At 42.4% G+C, this 22,049-nt stretch overlaps 1 protein-coding gene across 1 annotated transcript; it reads right to left on the bottom strand.

Moving 5' to 3' along the window:
• Positions 1–20,171: 20,171 nt before the first annotated feature.
• LOC115101815 (cortexin-1-like) lies at positions 20,172–21,012 on the bottom strand. Its single transcript, XM_029621288.2, has one exon. It carries the CDS (start codon positions 20,685–20,687, stop codon positions 20,397–20,399), a length of 291 nt encoding a protein of 96 aa, XP_029477148.1. The 5' UTR covers positions 20,688–21,012; the 3' UTR covers positions 20,172–20,396.
• Between the last annotated feature and the right edge of the window lie 1,037 nt (positions 21,013–22,049).

Genomic DNA, 22,049 nt, shown 5'->3' with positions numbered 1-22,049 from the left:
CTGACCTCTGAAAACCCGCACACAAGGCAGACAACTAGGTCTTTAATGTTTTGGGGTTTTTTTTGTAGCAAGAGAGGAGTTGCCACATTTATCCACGAAACCCTTAGTCTATAACATATCCAGCGAATTAGGAATGATATTTTTTTCTTCATTTTTAACGACATAGGCTAGGAAGCTAAATTCGGTTTTCCATCAATATAATAATTATTGCAAGTTTAAGAATATGTCACAAAAGAAAAGATAAATCACCCGTATTAAACTCTCCAGATCAATGTAACTTATTTTGACAGCTATGATTAAGTAATACGGCCCAAGGAGGCGTGGTATATGGCCAATATACCACAGCTAAGGGCTATTCTAAGGACATAGCCCTTAACTGTGGTATATTGGTCATATACCACAAACCCCTGAGATGCCTTATTGCTATTTTAAACTGATTAACAACCTAATTAGAATAGCAAAAAGTATTTTTTGGTAATTCCCGTGATACACAGCCTGCTATACCATGGCTTTAAACCAATCAGCATTCAGGGCTCAAACCACCCTGTTAATAATTGGAAATAAATCCTGCCTGCACATGTGCATAACTATAGATAAATCCAACAGGAGAGTTTGAGTGATGAAAATTGGACTGAGGATCTCGAAATCTCTGTGCAAGAAACACTTGGACGAACTTCAAAAAACGAATGTTGCACTATTTTCTGGAAATTGTGCTGTTATTATACTGAGGCAGAGATTGTCGAGCGTAGGTCTTTCAGAGCATGCAGTTGCATGGTTTGCTAACTATCTGTCTGATAGAACTCAGTGCACTCAATTTGATGGGCCCATGTCTGTTAAATTGTCCGTCTGTAATGGTGTGCCCCAGGGCTCTGTACTTGGTCCCTTCTTATTCACTATTTCTATAAATAATTTAGACAAAAATTTGCAAAATGCACGACTTCACTTTTATGCTGATGATACTGTTATTTATTGTTGTGCCTCGTCTCTTACAAAAGCTTGCAAACGTCTTTTTATATTGTTCAACATACCTTGTGTCAATTGAAGCTTATCCTCAATACCGACAAAACTAAACTAATGGTGCTTTCTAAATCAATAAATAGACCTCTGAACCTTTCACTTATTATTAACTGTTGGGGCAATGAGATTGAGACTGTAACCTCATATAAATATCTTGGAATTTTAATTGATGACAGCTTCTTTTAAATGACAAAAATGGAAGCTGAAGTTGGGATTTTATTTTAGGAATAAGGCCTGTTTTTCTATTGAAGCCAGAAGGAGGCTAGTATAAGCTACATTTATGCCTTTACAACACTATGGGGATATTTTATATATGAATGCTTCCACTCAGTGTTTAAGATCAATTGACACCCTTTACCATGGAGCATTGAGATTGATTTTAAACTGCAAAACCATTACGCACCACTGCACTTTATATACCAACGGTTGGCTGGCCTTCTCTAGTCAATTGTAGGCTCAGTCACTGGTATACTTTTACTTACAAAGCCATTTTGGGTTTACTGCCATTTTATTTGGGCATTTTTATTGTTCAGAAATGTGGTGGGCACTCTCTTCGTTCGCAGGACTTTATCCTGCTAACTGTGGCAAATGTCTGAACTGAATTTGGTAAAGGGGCTTTTATGTACTCTGCGTCATTGGCTTAGAATACCTTACAAAATACTTTTAAACTGGAAGAACTTGTCCAGAGTGTTTTTAAATTATTGATGAAGGATTTTGAGGCTGATTCCCTGACCTGTCAATGTTTTTGTTATGATTATGTTATACTCTTGTGAATTCTATGTTTGTTTTTTTACTAGATTACCTATAGTTTTTCATGTTGTCTGTCTGTAATTGTGTAATGACTTGTTGCTGCCTATCTTCGCCAGGAGCTCTTGAAAAAGAGATTTCAAATCTCAATGAGCCCTTCCTGGTTAAATAAAGGTTCAATCAAAATAAATAAATATTGTGTGCCAGATGTTAAGACTACAAACAATTATAAATGGTCTATTTGCGAGATTTGACTTGTTATTTCAATAGGCTACTGACTAAAATCTGGGTTTATAATTGCAATTCAAATTTGCCATGGTGTGCCTAGCTAGATGCATATAGCCACTAAAAGGCCAACATGTCATTTCAGGGAATGTCCACAATGCATCTGACATTATATGTGGAGAATGATACATTTGCTATAGAGCTGTGACCATGATCACAATTGATAACTTCCAATTTAATTTACTAAACATGGCCGTTAACAATTGCATAATAACAAGGCTACGACAAACTGAGTTATTAAATATTTATTAAATATTTTTGCCAGCTCCAGGTAGGGTACACAAGTGGCCTATATATTTTTTGATTTAGCTAGGCAAGTCAGTTAAGAACAAATAATTATTTGCAATGATGCCCTACAAACCTGAACCTGGACAATGCTGGGTCAATTGTGCGCCGCCCTATGGGACCAATCAATGCCAGATTAATGAATTAAACAATAAAAAATCAACAGTAAACATTACACTCACAAAAGTTCAGTCACTCACTCAATCAGCAGCAGGTCACAGTGAAAAATATATATATTAAGAAAAATGCCATGGCGGCCGCGGTGCAATTTAGAAGTACACCAAAAACGCGACACCCATGAACAATACATTTTCACCCGCAACAAAGTTTTCAATGTTGGCCAATTTTCGGAAAAACTCGACCATGGCAACCCTGCTGGGCTCCCAAACTCACACGTCACGCATCACATTACCGCCATCTACTGGTCTGGAGGCTTCTTGGCGGAGTTGGCGCGTTGACCACCAGAAAAAACGATTTCTTTAATAGCTACCTCTCCTGCGGTAAACACGGATAGGATTGCAAGTCATGCCATGCAAGAGGAAGATAATTGCCTACATCAGTTTACAAATGCTCTCCCGGGCTTTGTTTTAAAAAATTGGTGTTGCTTTTGGAAAGCAATCCTGCAAGTAGATGTCACATGTGTTGCAATGTCTCCCCTTTGCGGTTTCCGTAAGATTGACACTCACCAACAACAGATCGATAGAGTACCACCGTATGATTCATGACACCCCAAAAACTGGTGGTCAAACAAGGAAATTGTTCCAGACGTTTTTCCACCATTCGTTTTTCCCATAGGGGATATTAGAAAACACTTGCAATAAGGGATGTGTTTCATTTAGGCTTACTCTGGTGTGACATTTTGATAACTGTAAATCTCTCTAGGACAAGGTGAAGTTTATCAAAATAAAAATGCTAATTTGCTGCTAATGTGGCTATCATAAAGAACTACAAATGCCACGATGATCTGGACGAGACTGCCGAATTGAGGCAAAGGTAAGAATTTCTGGATTGGCTAAATTCAGGAATTAATATTTTGGCAACATTTATTTGAATTGACAATTCTGTGAACTGTCTTGAGCACGTTTTAAATTGACACAATAACTGTTAGCAAAGGAGTCAGCTAGAGATTACATGCAGGTGCTTGCAGGGAAGGATTTATTTTAATTTTTTTATTTAACCTTTATTTAAGGGAAAGGGGATACCTAGTCAGTTGCACAACTAAATGCATTCAACTGAAATGGGTCTTCCACATTTAACCCAACTCCTGAATCAGTGAGGTGCGGAGGACTGCCTTAATCGACATTGGCGCCCAGGGGAACAGTGGGTTAACTGCCTTTCTCATGGGGCAGAACAACATATTAGTACATTATCAGCTCGGGGATTCGATCTAGCAACCTTTCTGATTTGTAGTCTTGCATGTCTACTTTGATGCTAATTAGCATTTTCGAATCTGAGCGTAAATAGAGCCAAATATATTGATACAAGTCACGTTGTCTGAGAGAGATTTACATGGTTATTAAAACGTCACACCAGGGTAAGCCTACACGAAACACAGCCCTCATTTGAAGTGTTTTCTAAAATCCCCTATGGGAAAAATGAACGGTGTAAAAACGATTGGAACCATTTTCCTGTTTGACCGCTAGGTTTTATGGGTATTTTGACACCACTGTGGGAATCTATAGCCTTTGCTTTCAGCGCTAACTCATCTGGTGGTGCAGGTGTGCGTATGGCCGCCAACCGAGGGGGCCGATGCGGCTCAGGTTAAGTTTAGCTTCTTCAGTCAAAGGTAAAGTTCTGCTTCTTGAGTCGTACATAAAATATGGATAAAGACTGACATTTAATACCACTTCATCCAAATATAATCACGTTAGGCTAGTCAAATTCACGCAGTTTAAAGACCTTGTTCCTCTAAAGTGAACCCCGAAGGCGGGAAAACCCATAGCCTAGTAAAAATAAGTATGCCTAGTCTGTGGGACCATACAAACACACATGTATGAGTTATCCTTAGTTCTATAACATGCTAAAATTAATACATTGCATTGCATATGATTCAAAGTTTCACCCCTAAAATGATGGAAGTCACCGAAGGCATTAATTTCCAAAATGATGTTTATTAGGCCAAGTATTTTGTATGACCCAATAACCTGCACCCCTCCCCCAAAGGTAAATTGAATAAATTAAATACACAAGGTCATTAAACATCGGAAACTCAAAGCATTAGCATATCAGTATATCAGCATTAGTATAAATTGGTCACATCAAAAGAACACCAATTACACCCTGTGATAGAAGATTGTAGGACTTGTTATAGGCTAGTTAGGCTTATGTTTTTTCTGCAATTACATTACATAAATTATAGCCATATTATGAACAACAGTGTAGCCTACTCTAACAGACCATTTATCCCTGACAAGTCATACAATTATATACAGGCTCCTTGTAGTGGCTGGAATGGAATCAATGGAAAGGAGTCAAACAGGTGGTTTCCATATGTTTGTGTGTTTGACACCTACCATTAATTCCATTCCAGCCATCACAAGGATTCCATCCTCCTCTTTTTAAAAACTACATTTAGAATCACAAAACATTACATTTACAAAAACTGTCACTCAAAACAATTCTTACAGCGATATCAAACCTTTCTTTGAGATACATTCAGTATACTGAAGTATTAATTTCTTAATTCAACAAGTAATCTGTATTCAAAAAGGGTAAAGCAATCTCTTTCATACACTCTGCCAATCCTAAAAAAACGGAAATAGGCAGGCCCATTGTTATCAAGTTGACTATGCTGAGAGGAATAGTGGCCAAGGAACCCATAGATGGAGGAAAAAATGTCTTTGGAATGCTAAAAATACATAGGGTACTTCCTATTCACATTTTATACAGTAGGACAATGAATGGGCATATGTGACTGGAGTTACAGCTGTATTGTGCTTAGATGGTTATGGTTAACTCTATCCCGTATTTAAAGCCTTTAATCTTCGTTGAACTCTGTCTAGGTTCACAGTTCTACTGCGCATTGCGTATCTTTCTCACAACAGCAGCTCTGTGATTTGTTAGGTTGTTTAAGACACAGCTATTGGTCAGCATTTTCAGTTTGGCGTTTAGACCATCTTTACTTCTCTCCCAACATTACTCCTTCTCCTCGTCTTCCTCCTCCCCGTCTCCCTTGTCATCCTCCCCCCTTTCCAGCTCACTCTCTTCATCACTGAGTTCATCTTTATCCAGCTGAAGACACAAACATATACACATCATTAACACTTGGAACATGTGCTAGACTACTTGTATTTTGGTCATTTTGTGACCCTATATACTCACCTTGCCCATGAAGAGAAACTTGTAGGCCATCTGTAGGATTAACACAGCCCAGAAGACATGAAGTGCTTGTAGCACCATCAGAAGAACATTGAAAAAATTTTAGCTAGTGAAGGGTTCAAATACTTCCATGGACAGCATAAGGATTGTGTGGATTATTCTAGAAATCAAGGCAGGGAGGGGAGAGGAAGAGGAAGCAATTCATGCAATGATTAGAAGTCAATTCAAAGCATAATAATAATAATTCATAATACATGCCAAGCTAAATTGAACATTCTGTTCCTCATTGACCCTCAATAACAAAGTTACAATTCACAAGTGAGACCAATGTCAGAAAAGTGCTAACCTGTTGCAAGTGTAGTTCACCAGTTCCAAATGAAATGCATGATTTACACATTTCTTAGGATATAGCTACAAAATGACGTTAATGGGGAGATTGGCTGGACGGTGATCCAGCTCTAACCTCTAGGAGGAAGTCAGAGGAGTCGTGAAGCAGCATCACCAGAGTGCCTATCCGTACCTAGTTGGAACAGTAGGAGAAACCAAGCAGGGCGATGGTGGTAATGTGGTGAATCACCTGCTCTTTGAAATCCTACAAAGGAGAGAGAAGCAAAACCAGTTTAAAAGTTGACAAATCTAATGGCAAGAGTATGACTCTGTACATCCAAATGCTTTGCCGTATTTGTTCAACATGATCTCAATGACTATTCTGACATGGTATTAATTCATTGAAAGACCATATTGACCCTTCATTTGTCTGAGGAAGAAATGTGAGCTTTGAAGTAGATTATGCATTCATTCACCCTACAGGTCTTTGAGTCCATTTTTAACCAGGACCCAAGTAAAGTAGAGCTGATCATGTAGAAAATAACATCGTACCCTGATCCTTGCCATTCTCTATTAGTAAGTGATGGGTTATAAATGGGGACTGCTTGTTATGGTCCCACCCTCAGCGGGGTCTTTAGAAACCAGACTAATACTGTTTTCAGGGGAACAACAGAGAGGAGAGGTGAAGCCTGAAAAGCGGATGCTTCCGGTTTCTCCCAAGCCCGCTCAGGTGTTTATTTTATGCCTGCTATGTAAGGTTATCATGGTACTGGAGGGACGTGAATAGCATGTAGATGAGGGGACTTACTTTCCTCGACGTCCACAGAGACAAGGAGAAGCAGAGAGACGTAGAAGCCCAACTTCAGCTGGTAGTACCAGATGTGGGCCCTATCAATGGGCTGCAAACCCAGGACCTCTGTTTTGCTAGCATGCGTGACCGTCCTACCGAAGCGTCTTACCAGTCGTGCCACACAAAGCTAGCTATTCCGCGTGGGGACAGTTCAGGCTGAGGAGTACGTTTCATACATCCCCGTGTGCTGCATTAGCCTACTGGATTACTATGATTGGCTATAACATATACACACATGGAAAATTCCAGAAAATGATGCCATGGCTTTAGAAGCTTCTGATAGGCTAATTGACATAATTTGAGTAAATTGGAGGTGTACCTGTGGATGTATTTCAAGGCATACCTTCAAACTCAGTGCCTCTTTGCTTGACATCATGGGAGATCAAAAGAAATCAGCCAAGACCTCAGAAGAAAAATGGTAGACCACAAGTATGGTTCATCCTTGGAAGCAATTTCCAAAAGCATGAAGGTACCACGTTCATCTGTACAAACAATAGTACGCAAGTATAAAGACCATGGGACCACGCAGCCGTCATACCTCTCAGGAAGGAGACACATTCTGTCTCCTAGAGATGAACGTACTTTGGTGCGAAAGGTGCAAATCAATCCCAGAACAACAGCAAAGGACATTGTGAAGATGCTGGAGGAAACAGGTACAAAAGTATCTATATTCACAGTAAAATGGGTCCTATATCGACATAACCTGAAAGGCCGCTCAGCAAGGAAGAAGCCACTGCTCCAAAACCGCCATAAAAAAAGCCAGACTACGGTTTGCAACTGCACATGGGGACAAAGATCATACTTTTTGGAGAAATGTCCTCTGGTCTAATGAAACAAAAATAGAACTGTTTGCCCATAATGACCATCATTATGTTTGGAAGAAAAAGGGGGAGGCTTGCAAGCCGAAGAACACCATCCCAACCGTGAAGGACGGGGGTGGCAGCATCATGTTGTGGGGGTGCTTTGCTGCAGGGTGGACTGGTACACTTCACAAAATAGATGGCATCATGAGGTAAGAAAATTATGTGGATATATTGAAGCAACATCTCAAGACATCAGTCAGGAAGTTAAAGCTTGGTCGCAAATGGGTCTTCCAAATGGACAATGACCCCAATCATACTTCCAAAGTTGTGGCAAAATGGCGTAAGGACAAAAAAGTAAAGGTATTGGAGTGGCCATCACAAAGCCCTGACCTCAATCCTATAGAAAATCTGTGGGCAGAAAAAGTGCATGCGAGCAAGGAGGCCTTACAAACCTAGCTCAGTTACACCAGATCTGTCAGGAGGAATGGGCCAAAATCCACCCAATTTATTGTGGGAAGCTTGTGGAAGGCTACCCGAAACGTTTGACCCAAGTTAAACAATTTAAAGGCAATGCTACCAAATACTAATTGAGTGTATGTAACCTCTGACCCACTGGGAATGTGATGAAAGAAATAAAAGCTGAATCATTCTCTCTACTATTATTCTGATATTTCACATTCTTAAAATAAAGTGGTGATCCTAACTGACCTAAAGACAGGGAATTTTTTACAAGGATGAAATGTCAGGAATTGTGAAAAACTGAGTTTAAATGTATTTGGCTAACGTGTATGTAAACTTCCGACTTCAACTGTAACTTCAACTTCAACTACAAGACCAAAAGTATGTGGACACCTGCTCGTCGAACATCTCATTCCAAAATCATGGGCATTAATATGGAATTGGTCCCCAATTTGCTTCTATAACAGCCTCCACTCTTCTGGGAAGGCTTTCCACTACATGTTGGAACATTGCTGCAGGGACTGCTTCCATTCAGCCACAAGAGCATTAGTGAGATTCGGACACTGATGTTGGGAGATTAGGCCTGGCTCGCAGTCGGAGTTCCACTTCATCCCAAAGGTGTCCGATGGGGTGGAGGTCAGGGCTCTGTGTAGGTCAGTCAAGGTCTTTCACAACGATCTCAATAAACCATTTCTGTATGGACCTCGCTTTGTGCACATGGGCATTGTCATGCTGAAACAGGAAAGGGGCTTCCACAACCTGTTGGAAGCACAGATCGGCCGAGAATGTCAGTGTATGATGTAGCAGTTATCTACTGCTGGTCTTTAATTATTTGTTATTCTTATCTCTTACTTTATTTAAAGGTATTTTCTTAAAACTGCATTGTTGGTTAAGGGCTTGTAAGTAAGCATATCACTGTAATGTCTACAACACCTGTTGTATTCGGCGCATGTGACAAATAAAATTAGATTTGATTTTAGCGTTAAGATATCCCTTCACTGGAACTAAGGGGCCTAGTCCGAACCATGCAACCAGCCCCAGACCATTAACCCCCTCCACCAAACTACAGTTGGCACTATGCGTTGGGGCAGCTAGTGAGTGTTGCAACCGAAGACAGACGATTTTTATGCGCTACGTGCTTCAGCATACAGCGATCCCTTTCTGTGAGCTTGTGTGGCCTACCATTTCGCGGCTGAGCCGTTGTTACTCCTAGACGTTTCCATTTCACAATAACAGCACTTACAGTTGACCGGGGCATCTCTAGCAGGGTAGAAATATGACAAACTGACTTGTTGGACAGGTGGCATCCTATGACGGTGCCACGTTGAAAGTTACTGAGCTCTTCAGTACAGGCCATTCTACTGCCAATGTTTGTCTACGGCGATTGCATGGCTCTGTGCTCGATTTTATACACCTGTCAGCAACGGGTGTGGCTGAAATAGTCGAGTCCACTAATTTGAAGGGGTGTCCGTTCCCACAGCGCCAACACTTCCAGTAGCTATGTTGATGTAAGAGATCAAGACTGGCATATATCATTATCAGAGTTTGATGTTTCTGACACTAACCTGAGGTGGTTGTCGATTTTGTTGGGTGTAGAAGGACTCAAGCTTTGGAGAAGGAGTGGCAGCCATGTGAAATCTGTTCTGCAACCCCACATATCTGCCCAAGGGGGGAGCCACAACCCTGGCAGTGAGGAAAACATAAACACAGTTATTATTGATCTCCTTGACAAGAGGTGAAATATTACAATATGACAATAGGTGTGTGTCTCTATAGCTCTTTGTTAATCTATACATGACGTGTTTGTGTGTATGTGTGTACCGGTGTGTGTGTATGTGTGTACCGGTGTGTGCATGTGTGCGCTCACACCATGTGTCTGTATACAGAAAATATGTGCTTGTGTCTGTGTTGCTGTAATACCCTCTTTAAGCCATTTATTAGGCCAGAGAAAGCTTCTCAGGTTACCGTAGGAAACAGCTACTGTAGCAACAGAGCCCATCCTCTCTCCACTCTACCTGCTGCTGTTCTCTCATTTAGCAAACCGCTCACACCTGTTCTCTCTACTATTCCCCACTGACCTGAGCTACCAATAACAATACCTGCCAGAGCACCTGTAGGCATTACAGATGTAGGATCTTAATTTGATGCCCCGGGTTGCAGAGAACATTCCTGCAATGCAGGAAATGAAAAACGTGTAGTGTGTTTTAGGTTGAAAGAGGCTCCTGAAGTTTGATATTTCAATGCGCTTTCACATTTCAGACTTGATTGTTCCTTACAAAAAATGTATCAACCAATACAAAAATATCCATTAATTATAATCCACATAATAATAAAAATTTGGCCTCCCGGGTGGCGCAGTGGTTAAGGGCGCTGTATTGCAGCGCCAGCTGTGCCACCAGAGACTCTGGGTTCGCGCCCAGGCTCTGTCGTAACCGGCCGTGACCGGGAGGCCGGTAGGGATATCCTTGTCTCATCGCGCACCAGCAACTCCTGTGGCGGGCCGGGCGCAGTGCGTGCTAACCAAGGTTGCCAGGTGCACGGTGTTTCCTCCGACACATTGGTGCGGCTGGCTTCTGGGTTGGATGCACGCTGTGTTAAGAAGCAGTGCGGCTTGGTTGGGTTGTGTATCGGAGGATGCATGACCTTCAACCTTCGTCTCTCCCGAGCCCGTACGGGAGTTGTAGCGATGAGACAAGATAGTAGCTACTAAACAATTGGATACCACGAAATTGGGGAGAGAAGGGTAAAAAATTCAACAAATAAAAATAAAACATATTTCCTGTTACTGCAGGATTATTTTCCCACTGTCGCAAACTGGCTCAAATTAAGATCATACATCTGTACAATGCAGGTCAACCAACAAAACAGCATCCTCTAATGAGGATGTAGAGCTCATGAAGGGGCATGACAAGAATTCAATCAAACCTTTGATGCGGAACAGACACACTGCGGAAAAATCATGCTATTATTCAACTATAAAAAAAAATGATACGGGTGTGCCATTACTCAAACATATTCACTGGGTGAAAGTAAACCAAATTAGAGTAAACTTGATGTCAATGAAGGGTGCAGTTTTGCAGTGTACAATCAGATTGCTCCTCTGTGTGAGTTGAATTGGTAACACTTTTTTGGTTAGTCCATCTATAGATGCTTAGTAACATTTCAACTAACTATCTACTGACTCTGGCCCTAACCTTAAACCTTATCCTAACCCTTAATTTAACCCTAACCCTAACCATAATCCTTATTCTAAACCTAACGCTAACCCTAACCGTAAATTTAGCAAGCAGTTGCTTATCAACAGATTTTTTATAGTATTTTTATAGTTTTTTTTATAGTATGACGATCTCCAGAGCATCTACTATCAGGATTATCCAAATCAAGTTTGACTGAATCTTCCCCTTTTTAAAATATTTCAGACACATTCCTTTGTTCATTACATTTTTTTTTAAATAACCATAGTAGTGAGTGCATACACTTTCATACTGGTCCCTCATGGGAATCAAACCCACAACCCTGGCATTTACAAGTGCCATGCTCTACCAACTGACCCATACAAGACCATAGCCAAAGTATTGTTGCAAACCCACATGAAGGTATCCAAGATGGGAGTCCATACTGTCAAAAGTTACCTGTGGAGGGCAATGAACCCCAGAGCCGGAGGCAAGGCAAACAGCAGGTCACAGGGTGGCGGATACTCCTCCATCTGCTCCATGTCTCTCCAGGTGACCCCAGAGCCAGAGGCAAGGCAAACAGCAGGTCACAGGGTGGCGGATACTCCTCCATCTGCTCCATGTCTCTCCAGGTGACCCCAGAGCCAGAGGCAAGGCAAACAGCAGGTCACAGGGTGGCGGATACTCCTCCATCTGCTCCATGTCTCTCCAGGTGACCCCAGAGCCAGAGGCAAGGCAAACAGCAGGTCACAGGGTGGTGGATACTCCTCCATCTGCTCCATGTCTCTCCAGGTGACCCCAGGAGGCAGCCAGTACTGATGCTTCCACAGATCAGGCAAGAGGTCCATGCTGGATGGAGACAGGAAGAGGGATAAGTGGCTTAATGATATATAATTGATTACTGCTGAATGAGTTGGAGCAGAATAAACTTCAGTATCCCAGGGCCATTTTCTTTGTGTGTGTGTGTGTGATTATTTTAAGCTATGCAAGAATTTAGCTTGATGCTCAGTACTTTGACATTTAATCAAATACTGAATCATGTGACTATGCTATGGTTTGCAGGGGTCATTGATTTAACAATTAAAAAACCATCAGTACTGCTGAAAAGTTCATTTCAGGCTATAGTTTGACATAATTTTAAAAAGAAATGCGATCATGAGAAGCAATCATTTTTGTTAAAACAAAGGTAATTAACGAGATCAATCCATGTTGTTATTATAGTGGAGTCAAATATGCAACTGTATCTGTCCTGGTTGGCCTATATGAAAGATATATTATTCATGTTTGTTAAATTTGTTGACTGGTGATTCTATGAATAACTATATTTATATTGAGAACTAATATTTCAGGTGAAAACAGTTGCAACAAGAACAGTTATTACGACGACCTACCTGTCAGAAATTTGATGCAGTAATTGAGGATTGCGTTGCCAAAGAGAAAGACGAATCACCGATGAATCAATATAACTGGACGTTTTTCCTCTCTGGTGATCAATATCAGATTAACAACTGTGCTGTGAACGTTTGATTCCACTGTTACCCAAGCGGCAACAAAAGGGCGTGTTCAGTTAATGCAGCCTACTTAGGAATGAGGACAAGAGGGGAAAAAAGGGAAAAAACAGTAATGGTTGTAAGAACTCTTAATCAGCGAGGAAAAATGAGTCTGTCAGTAATTACAAAATGTAAATGAAATTTGCAATAATAGAATATTGATTGTTATTGGGTTATCCACAACAACTTTTTTGAGGATAACACTGTCCAACCTTGAAACCAGACCGAAGGTTATGTCAAGTGGGCCGGCGCTAGCCTTTTGTAGTATGGTCGAATACCCACCAGGCACGCAGAGCCGGCGCTAGCCTTTTGTAGCATGGTCGAATACCCACCAGGCACGCAGGGCCAGCGCTAGCCTTTTGTAGCATGGTCGAATACCCACCAGGCACGCAGGGCCGGCGCTAGCCTTTTGTAGCATGGTCGAATACCCACCAGGCACGCAGAGCCGGCGCTAGCCTTTTGTAGCATGTTCGAATACCCACCAGGCACGCAGGGCCGACGCTAGCCTTTTGTAGCATGGTCGAATACCCACCAGGCACGCAGAGCCGGCACTAGCCTTTTGTAGTATGGTCGAATACCCACCAGGCACGCAGGGCCGACGCTAGCCTTTTGTAGCATGGTCGAATACCCACCAGGCACGCAGAGCCGGCACTAGCCTTTTGTAGTATGGTCGAATACCCACCAGGCACGCAGGGCCGGCGCTAGCCTTTTGTAGTATGGTCGAATACCCACCAGGCACGCAGGGCCGGCGCTAGCCTTTTGTAGCATGGTCGAATACCCACCAGGCACGCAGAGCCGGCGCTAGCCTTTTGTAGCATGGTCGAATACCCACCAGGCACGCAGAGCCGGCGCTAGCCTTTTGTAGCATGGTCGAATACCCACCAGGCACGCAGAGCCGGCGCTAGCCTTTTGTAGCATGGTCGAATACCCACCAGGCACGCAGGGCCGGCGCTAGCCTTTTGTAGCATGGTCGAATACCCACCAGGCACGCAGAGCACTATGTTTTCTGTCAATATACCTTGCAAAAAGAATGGTTAATAAACTACTCTAAGGGGGGCCCTATACATCTGTGATTTTTTCCCCCAGAATACTGTTTTATAGTTTCCCATATTCTCTTTTCTCAGTTTTATTTTACCTGGTTTTAGATTAGTTGTTTTTCACTCTCAAAATTACTGGTAATAATGGTAGAAAACGAACAAATGTAGATGTCTTTGTGTAATTCCCCTTTAATTGTGCATCTATTGAGGGAGGAATGTGCCGGTCTAACGATGGTTCTGTTTGATGCTGTTTGATGCTGCACATTTCATGGCAAAGTTAGCAAACAACAAATAATAGATACAAATGATGTACTTATAATATACCTCTGCCAGGTAAGACTACTTGGTAGTTAAAATTTTATTTATAAGGTTTTAGGGAAAGTATTTCTGTCAATCCACGACAGTTATCCCATCAACATCACCACGAAGTGATATACAAACACGCGCACCACACAGGCAGACAGGAGCAGGATTGCTAGCATTTTAAGCTAATAGTGTCTAACTAGGGGTGGGATAATGTCAATGTTGCGTTGATTAAATAGTAGATATGCACATATTTTCACTTATTTTTTATAGGGAATACATACTGAAATATGTATTTTCTAAGCATGTCAGCCATGCAAAATGTTTCAAGACTTCTGTATTATTTTATACAGTGTGTCAATGCTTTGGTCTGCGCTAGTGAATGAAGAGCCCCATTGGCGTTGTGCCTACCAGGTTACTACATTGTGTGAACCCACTGTGGCACAATCTGCATCGGTAATTGCTTGCCTAATGAGATGAGAGGTGTGGCTGTTATTCAGAGCATCCTATTGGGCTCCCTTCAACTGGAAGCAATTAGCATGCAATTTTAATTTGGTTATAACTATTTTTCATATTACAATAGCAGCATGTGTCACTGGTAACACGCCATTAATTTACATTGTTTAAGGTGTAATTACAAAGGGCCAATGGATATACCTTCACAGGGGCCCATTGTTGATTGTTGTAGGTCAGTCACTCACTAGGAGGTGGAATTGCAGGATAGATATTCGAATTACGTTCCTGGAGTTTGCAGTGTGTACACCAATGTACCTGATAATTGTACTGGAAATGTCATGAGTCAGGGCAGAGTTTTTCCTGGTCACGTCACATGGTGTTTAGATGCCAACGGCATCATCACATGTAATGAGTTCATGGGTTTCTGTTTGTCTGTTTGCATTCCCACAAATCAATGCTGGAGATGCCACAAACTACGAAGGACTGGCACAGAATGGAGCTGTAAGTACCCCAGATTACCAGAAGAGGTCCTCGGTTAGCAGAAATAGAAAAGACTACCAGCTCTGAACTCATTGTCCACCTCTAGAAATTGTCCTGACTTGACACAAGAGGATAAGACAAGACTAATGCTTGCTACTAAGCAAGTTAATATCATTCATATTGGGACCAATTTATTAAGATCAAATACATCAAATCTAACAATCAAGCTGTTCACAAATCATGATACCATATACCGGTAGGTGGAGGTAGAGGCTGCTTACAAGCATCAGTTCCACACAGTATCAAGCATCAGTTCCATACAGTATCAAGCATCAGTTCCATACAGTATTTATCTGAGGGTGATCTGTCTCTCTGGGAGTGCTGATCCTCTGGAATTGGAATTAGCTTTATGAGGCACCTATAGATTATTCAATAGATTACGTTTGCTTTAAATCTCACTGCTACTGATAGAGAACAACAGAGGGGACAACCTGTTCTAAAAGGAAATCAGAAATGTCATGGAGGCTTGGTGTGTGTGCAAAGAGGATTCAATAAAAATGACTGTAAAATGACAGGTTTTATATAATTATAGGAATGTTTATTGAGAAAACAACAGTAGGAACAACATCTACTCTTCACGCAAACATAAATGGTACATAATGCCAAGTCTATATGACAATCAGTATCAAGATGATGTACCTTCCAACTATGTGGCAACTTAGATGACAACAGTGTATTGAAAAAAATACTACAGAAAAAGCCTCTAGTGTTCTGAAAGACAATGCTGGTCACTATATAGTTCACCAAGGCTAGGCTAAACAAAGAGGTAGAGGATGACGAGTGATGACGTTGATAGACACGACATTTCATGAACACAATAACCAATAGACATACAGAACATGCTGTCATAAAGCCCCCACTTACAGACAGTATAACCTATGGTTTAACGGTACAGGGGAAATAAAAAAACGAATCTCAATGTTCACAGATTGACACGGTAACAACACATTGGATGACATCAATAGTAGTCCGTGTATCAGTTCCTGTGAACCATGTATTAACCGGAAGAACAGCGAATGTTTGTGGAATGTAAATGGAATAGTTGCCTCTGTTTTCTTGATATGCAAGGAGATAGACAGGCCATACACCACAAGGGCCTAGATTAAATTCGAAACCGCGCTAAAGCACGCTTCACATTTAAAGGTAATTTCCAATTAAGGCGACATCTGCAACGTTTATGGGATCTCCACAAATGCGGTACCACTTCCCTTAAAAGCCAGGGGTTTAACAAACGAGTAACAAGCAGTGAAATCTCTGCTTTTTTCTTAGTATCCTCTCTGAGTGACTTTCATGTCTAACATGGCTACAGACTACCTCTGTCCATCAGCTGACTAAACTCATTACATTTCACTGCATTTTATTCCATCAAAGATTTCCCTCTCAGAAATAAGGGTCACTGTTTCTCGGAGTCCTGCAATCCATAAATTACTGATGCCAGGGGTCACAATTACATGGATAAAGGAGTGGACAGTTGTTCTACTCTTTCCTGTCCCAGGTGACATCCCAAATGGCACCCTATTCACGGTATAGTGTTGTCGCTCTAGACCAGTGGTTCCCAACCAGGGCTACCAGGACTCAAGGAGGTACTTGAGAAGACTCATGAGACCATAGGCCTACTGGTAAAATGCATGCGAGGGGATACTCCGGGCAGAGCAGAATTCACTTGGTGGTACAGTAACCGGGAAAAGGTTGGGAACCAGACAAGTTGTCTCGCGTAATGTTTCAATGTTCCATCTTGCGCCTCACGTCCACCACATGCATCAAACTATTTGCATTCGGGAGGAAGTCATTCATTGTCAAAGGATCAGTCCGCAACACTGTATGAAATAAGGTGTAGCATAGAGGAACTACATCACTGTCTACAACACTGTATGAAATAAGGTGTAGCATAGAGGAACTACATCACTGTCTACAACACTGCGTTGGGGGTTCCGCACTAAGCTGCACATGTTCAATATTTTCCACTTGTGCGTTACCATGCGGTGGTACAAACTGAAGTACACACACAGACTCCAACTAACTACAGTAGCTTTTAGCTAGTTGAAAAGCGAAGTACATTTGCGTCAAGTACAGAAAATGCGGGCTACACAGCCAGTAAAACAAAATGAATATGCATCTGGCGGACATTGGGCTTTAAAGCCTAAATCATGGTCCACAGACGCTGAGACTCGATAGTCCAGCGCCCCATTGTGACATAGCTACACAGCTCTGCATCATCCATGGGAGACGCACAGTTCCTCCCTACAATTTCCGACCAATGCGGCTCCGCGTATGCATCCTCTATTCATTTGAATGTGTTGACAGTTGGAGAAATTGCTTGAGAATTTGAAAAGTATGAAAGCCAAAGGTCCAATACTGTACAACACTGCTGTGCCTGCGCATTCATGTTTTGGACTATGATAGACGCTTAACACATCTGTATGAAATAAGGTGTAGCATAGAGGAACTACATCACTGCCTACTTCACTGTCTACATCACTGCCCACATCATTGTCTACATCACTGCCTACATCACTGTCTACATCACTGTCTACATCACTGCCTACATCACTGTCTACATCACTGTCTACGTCACTGTCTACATCACTGCCTACATCACTGTCTACATCACTGCCTACATCACTGTCTACATCACTGCCTACATCACTGTCTACATCACTGTCTACATCACTGCCTGCATCTCTGGTTGCATCACTGCCTACATCCCTGCCTACATCCCTGGTTGCATCACTGCCTACATCCCTGCCTACGCCACTGCCTACATCACTGCCTACATCTCTGGTTGCATCAATGCCTACATCACTGCCTACATCTCTGGTTGCATCAGTGCCTACATCACTGCCTACATCACTGTCTACATCACTGCCTACATCTCTGGTTGCATCAATGCCTACATCACTGCCTACATCTCTGGTTGCATCAGTGCCTACATCAGTGCCTACATCACTGTCTACATCACTGCCTGCATCTCTGGTTGCATCACTGCCTACATCACTGCCTATGTCACTGCCTACATCACTGCCTACATCTCTGGTTGCATCACTGCCTACATCACTGCCTACAGTACATCACTGCCTACAGTACATCACTGCCTACGTCACTGCCTACAGTACATCACTGCCTACGTCACTGCCTACATCACTGCCTACAGTACATCACTGCCTACATTACTGCCTCATCTGCTTCTTGGCCACATCCCCTGGCATAATAAGTAGCTAGCAAGATGGAGATCAGAGGTTATTTTGAAAGAGTGCAGATCACACTCTTTAAAAACCACTGCAAAGGTTTTGCCTGATTTGTTGGGAGAGTTGTCTGCCTGAAGATGACCCATCCCTTATCAAAGTTACCAAGAGAGTCATATCTACCAGACCCTAGCTACTGTTGTCGCCTAGGGTCAAATCTACCACACCCTAGTTACTGTTGTCACCTAGAGTTACATATTCCAGACCCTAGTTACTGTCTTCACCTAGGGTTACATATTCCAGACCCTAGTTACTGTCTTCACCTAGAGTCACATCTACCAGACCCTAGGTACTGTTGTCACCTAGGTCACATCTACCAGACCCTAGTTACTGTTGTCACCTAGGGTCATATCTACCAGACCATAGTCACTGTTGTCACCTAGGGTCACATCTACCAGACGCTAGCTACTGTTGTCACCTAGGGTTACATATTCCAGACCCTAGTTACTGTCTTCACCTAGGGTTACATATTCCAGACCCTAGTTACTGTCTTCACCTAGAGTCACATCTACCAGACCCTAGGTACTGTTGTCACCTAGGGTCATATCTACCAGACCCTAGTCACTGTTGTCACCTAGGGTCACATCTACCAGACCCTAGGTACTGTTGTCGCCTAGGGTCACATCTACCAGACCCTAGACACTGTTGTCACCTAGGGTCATATCTACCAGACCCTAGGTACTGTTGTCACCTAGGGTCACATCTACCAAACCCTAGTCACTGTTGTCACCTAGGGTCATATCTATCAGACCCTCGTTACTGTTGTCACCTAGGGTCACATCTACCAGACCCTAGTCACTGTTGTCACCTAGGTTCACATCTACCAGACCCTAGGTACTGTTGTCGCCTAGGGTCACATCTACCAGACCCTAGTCACTGTTGTCACCTAGGGTCACATCTACCAAACCCTAGTCACTGTTGTCACCTAGGGTTACATCTATCAGACCCTAGCTACTGTTGTCACCTAGGGTTACATATTCCAGACCCTAGTTACTGTCTTCACCTAGGGTCACATCTACCAGACCCTAGGTACTGTTATCACCTAGGGTCACATCTACCAGACCCTAGGTACTGTTGTCGCCTAGGGTAACATCTACCAGACCCTAGTCACTGTTGTCACCTAGGGTCATATCTACCAGACCCTAGGTACTGTTGTCACCTAGGGTCATATCTACCAGACCCTAGTCACTGTTGTCGCCTATATTGGAAATCGGATTGCATTGATTTGAGACTCAGTCCTTCCCACAAGCTGCTTCACGAAAGTCCACTTCTTCTTCCCAAACCATCTGAGCCAGAGAGCCCCTAGACCTTGGAATGGTCTGCCAGAGGAGTGCAGGCTTGCAGATTCTGTGCTTGCTGATAAAATGACTGCTGAAAAAAACTGTTCATAAAGATGTTTTTAATGTATGATTACAATGTATGATTTTAATGAGCTGTCTTAAGTCATACTCCTTCCTCCGGTCTTTGTTTCTTTGTTAGTACTTTTATTTCATTTTATTATTTGTGACCTGTATTGAAAAGCGCTATACAAATAAAGTTATTATTATATTATTATTATTATGAAGCAGACTATCTAATACTGCATTCAAATAGGCTACTCATGATGACAGGACCAAACCGGATGTAATTGTTTTCAATGAGACAGGGACATCAAATTCCATCCACGTGTTCTCCTTCTCTAGCTACAGATGTAGGATCTTAATTTGACCCAATTTACTGCAGCAGGAAAATAATCCTGCAGCAACAGAAAATGTGAATTATTATGTGGATTATAATTAATATTTTTGTAGGGGTTGATACATTTTTCGTAAGGGAAACTTCAGAAGCCTTTTTAAACCTACACTACAAGTTCTCATACAACAGGGTGATCAAATTAAGATCCTACATATGTAGCTACTTTTTTTGGTCTCATCCAAGTCCATCCAAAGGTTAGGGCAACATCCCCCTTGAACCTGCTTCAGGGTCCCAAAACTCTCCACATCCTTCTTCTTCTCCCAAACCCTCCTACACCAGGGCATAGTCAAACTGACCCCTCTCCAACGGGTCCCTGGGGTCGTTGGTCCAGGAGGTGGCAGTCATACTGTTGTAGGGGTCCAGCAGGATGCGGATGCAGCGTACTATTAGGAAGAGCAGGAGGAGCAGCAGGAGGCCCACGAAGCACAGGGCCGTACCCTGTTCCACGTGGCCTGCTACGGGCAGCAGCCCCGTGCCTGAGGGGCTCCTGGGGAAACTTGCTGGGGTCGGGGACAACAGTTCATAGTGTTCATAGTCCAGCCAGGAGGGCACATCACTCATCTTGGAGTTGGAGTGTCAGAAATGTGACCTACACTGAAAAATGTCATTTGCTGTTAAGATTCTTTTGTTTTGTTTTCGAATTAAGGTAGAAAACAGAGTTTGGGTATGAAAAACAGTTTGGGTATCGGTCATCATCTAAAAGGTGCCTTTGTGTGGAGTGGATGGGGGAATTTGGGGGTCAATTCAGTTCACCCTTTGGCCTCATAGGCAACAACAGTGATAGAAGCCAAACAGGGATGACATGATGATAATCAGTCCTATGGATTCATGAACACTTCAGTAAACCAATAACAGACAAGTTGGAACAGGCTCACTGGGGCTTAATTCATATTCAAGGACTTGTCGTGTTCTGGTGTCCATGTTGGATTGTAACAGCCAAGGGACACAGACCTGTACAGTACATACAAGCTGAATGTGACAGTTGTACCAAAGTCCTCCCCACGTACCACTTGCACTGGCAACTGTAGATTCTCTAACCTGTCAAATCGACTTCTTTAATCAATGGTCCAACTATGCCGGGGGCCTTGTGAATAATTAGAAACAGGAGGCGGGGCGAGGGGGATACATCTAACTGAGTGGTTGAAGAGGAATTGTGGATCAATGACCTAGTATATAGTGCTTGTATGTTCAAAGGTTCATAGCTTAATGAGCTTCAGGTCAGGGTAAGTGGAGTGAGAGATGTTCATAAGAAGCTTGGCTCTGTGGGCCAATATGACAAGAGAGAGTATTTCTTATCCCCAAACTAATAATAACATTATAACCGACTCATAAAGTCCATTGATATTTCTGACTGGGCTCACCAATAAGTTAGAAGTACTGTAACACAGCAAATGTCTGTATTGTATTGCTATGAATTCTTATCCTTGGGTCAGTAGTTAAAACGCCTGGTTGGTTATTGCCAGAAAGATGATTGAAAAGTGATTGCAAGGTCTAATTGACAGGTCAGCTTGAACAGGAATAGAGTAGTCAGAGACATCTCTTCACTGTTGAGCTGAATAATTGCTCCTCTCTGTTGGGGATGCCATGGTCATTCATCATTCGCTCCAACGATGCTGTGTGTCTCCATTTGGGACTCTTCAGTGGACAACCTGAAAGCAAAAGCAACCGAGTCAAACAAAACACTACAGTCAATCTGTGCCCAGCATGAAGTGAACAACTTGAGGAGCTCGGTTTATTCTACTGTATGAAGGCATGATTTAAAGTCATGTTCAGACTTCAGATAACACAAACAAACGTCTGCAAGTCCAACACTTCTGTGTATTTCATCTCAGAGGATGAACTCAAACATTTGTCTCAAACACTTCAGACTGGCGTAAGAAAGTCAGCAACACAATGCGCATAGAACTAGACACTGATCCCAGG

Source organism: Oncorhynchus nerka, linkage group LG20 (assembly GCF_034236695.1).
Source record: "Oncorhynchus nerka isolate Pitt River linkage group LG20, Oner_Uvic_2.0, whole genome shotgun sequence".
Classification (NCBI taxonomy): Eukaryota; Metazoa; Chordata; class Actinopteri; order Salmoniformes; family Salmonidae; genus Oncorhynchus; species Oncorhynchus nerka.
This window is presented reverse-complemented; position numbering and strand designations above follow the sequence as displayed.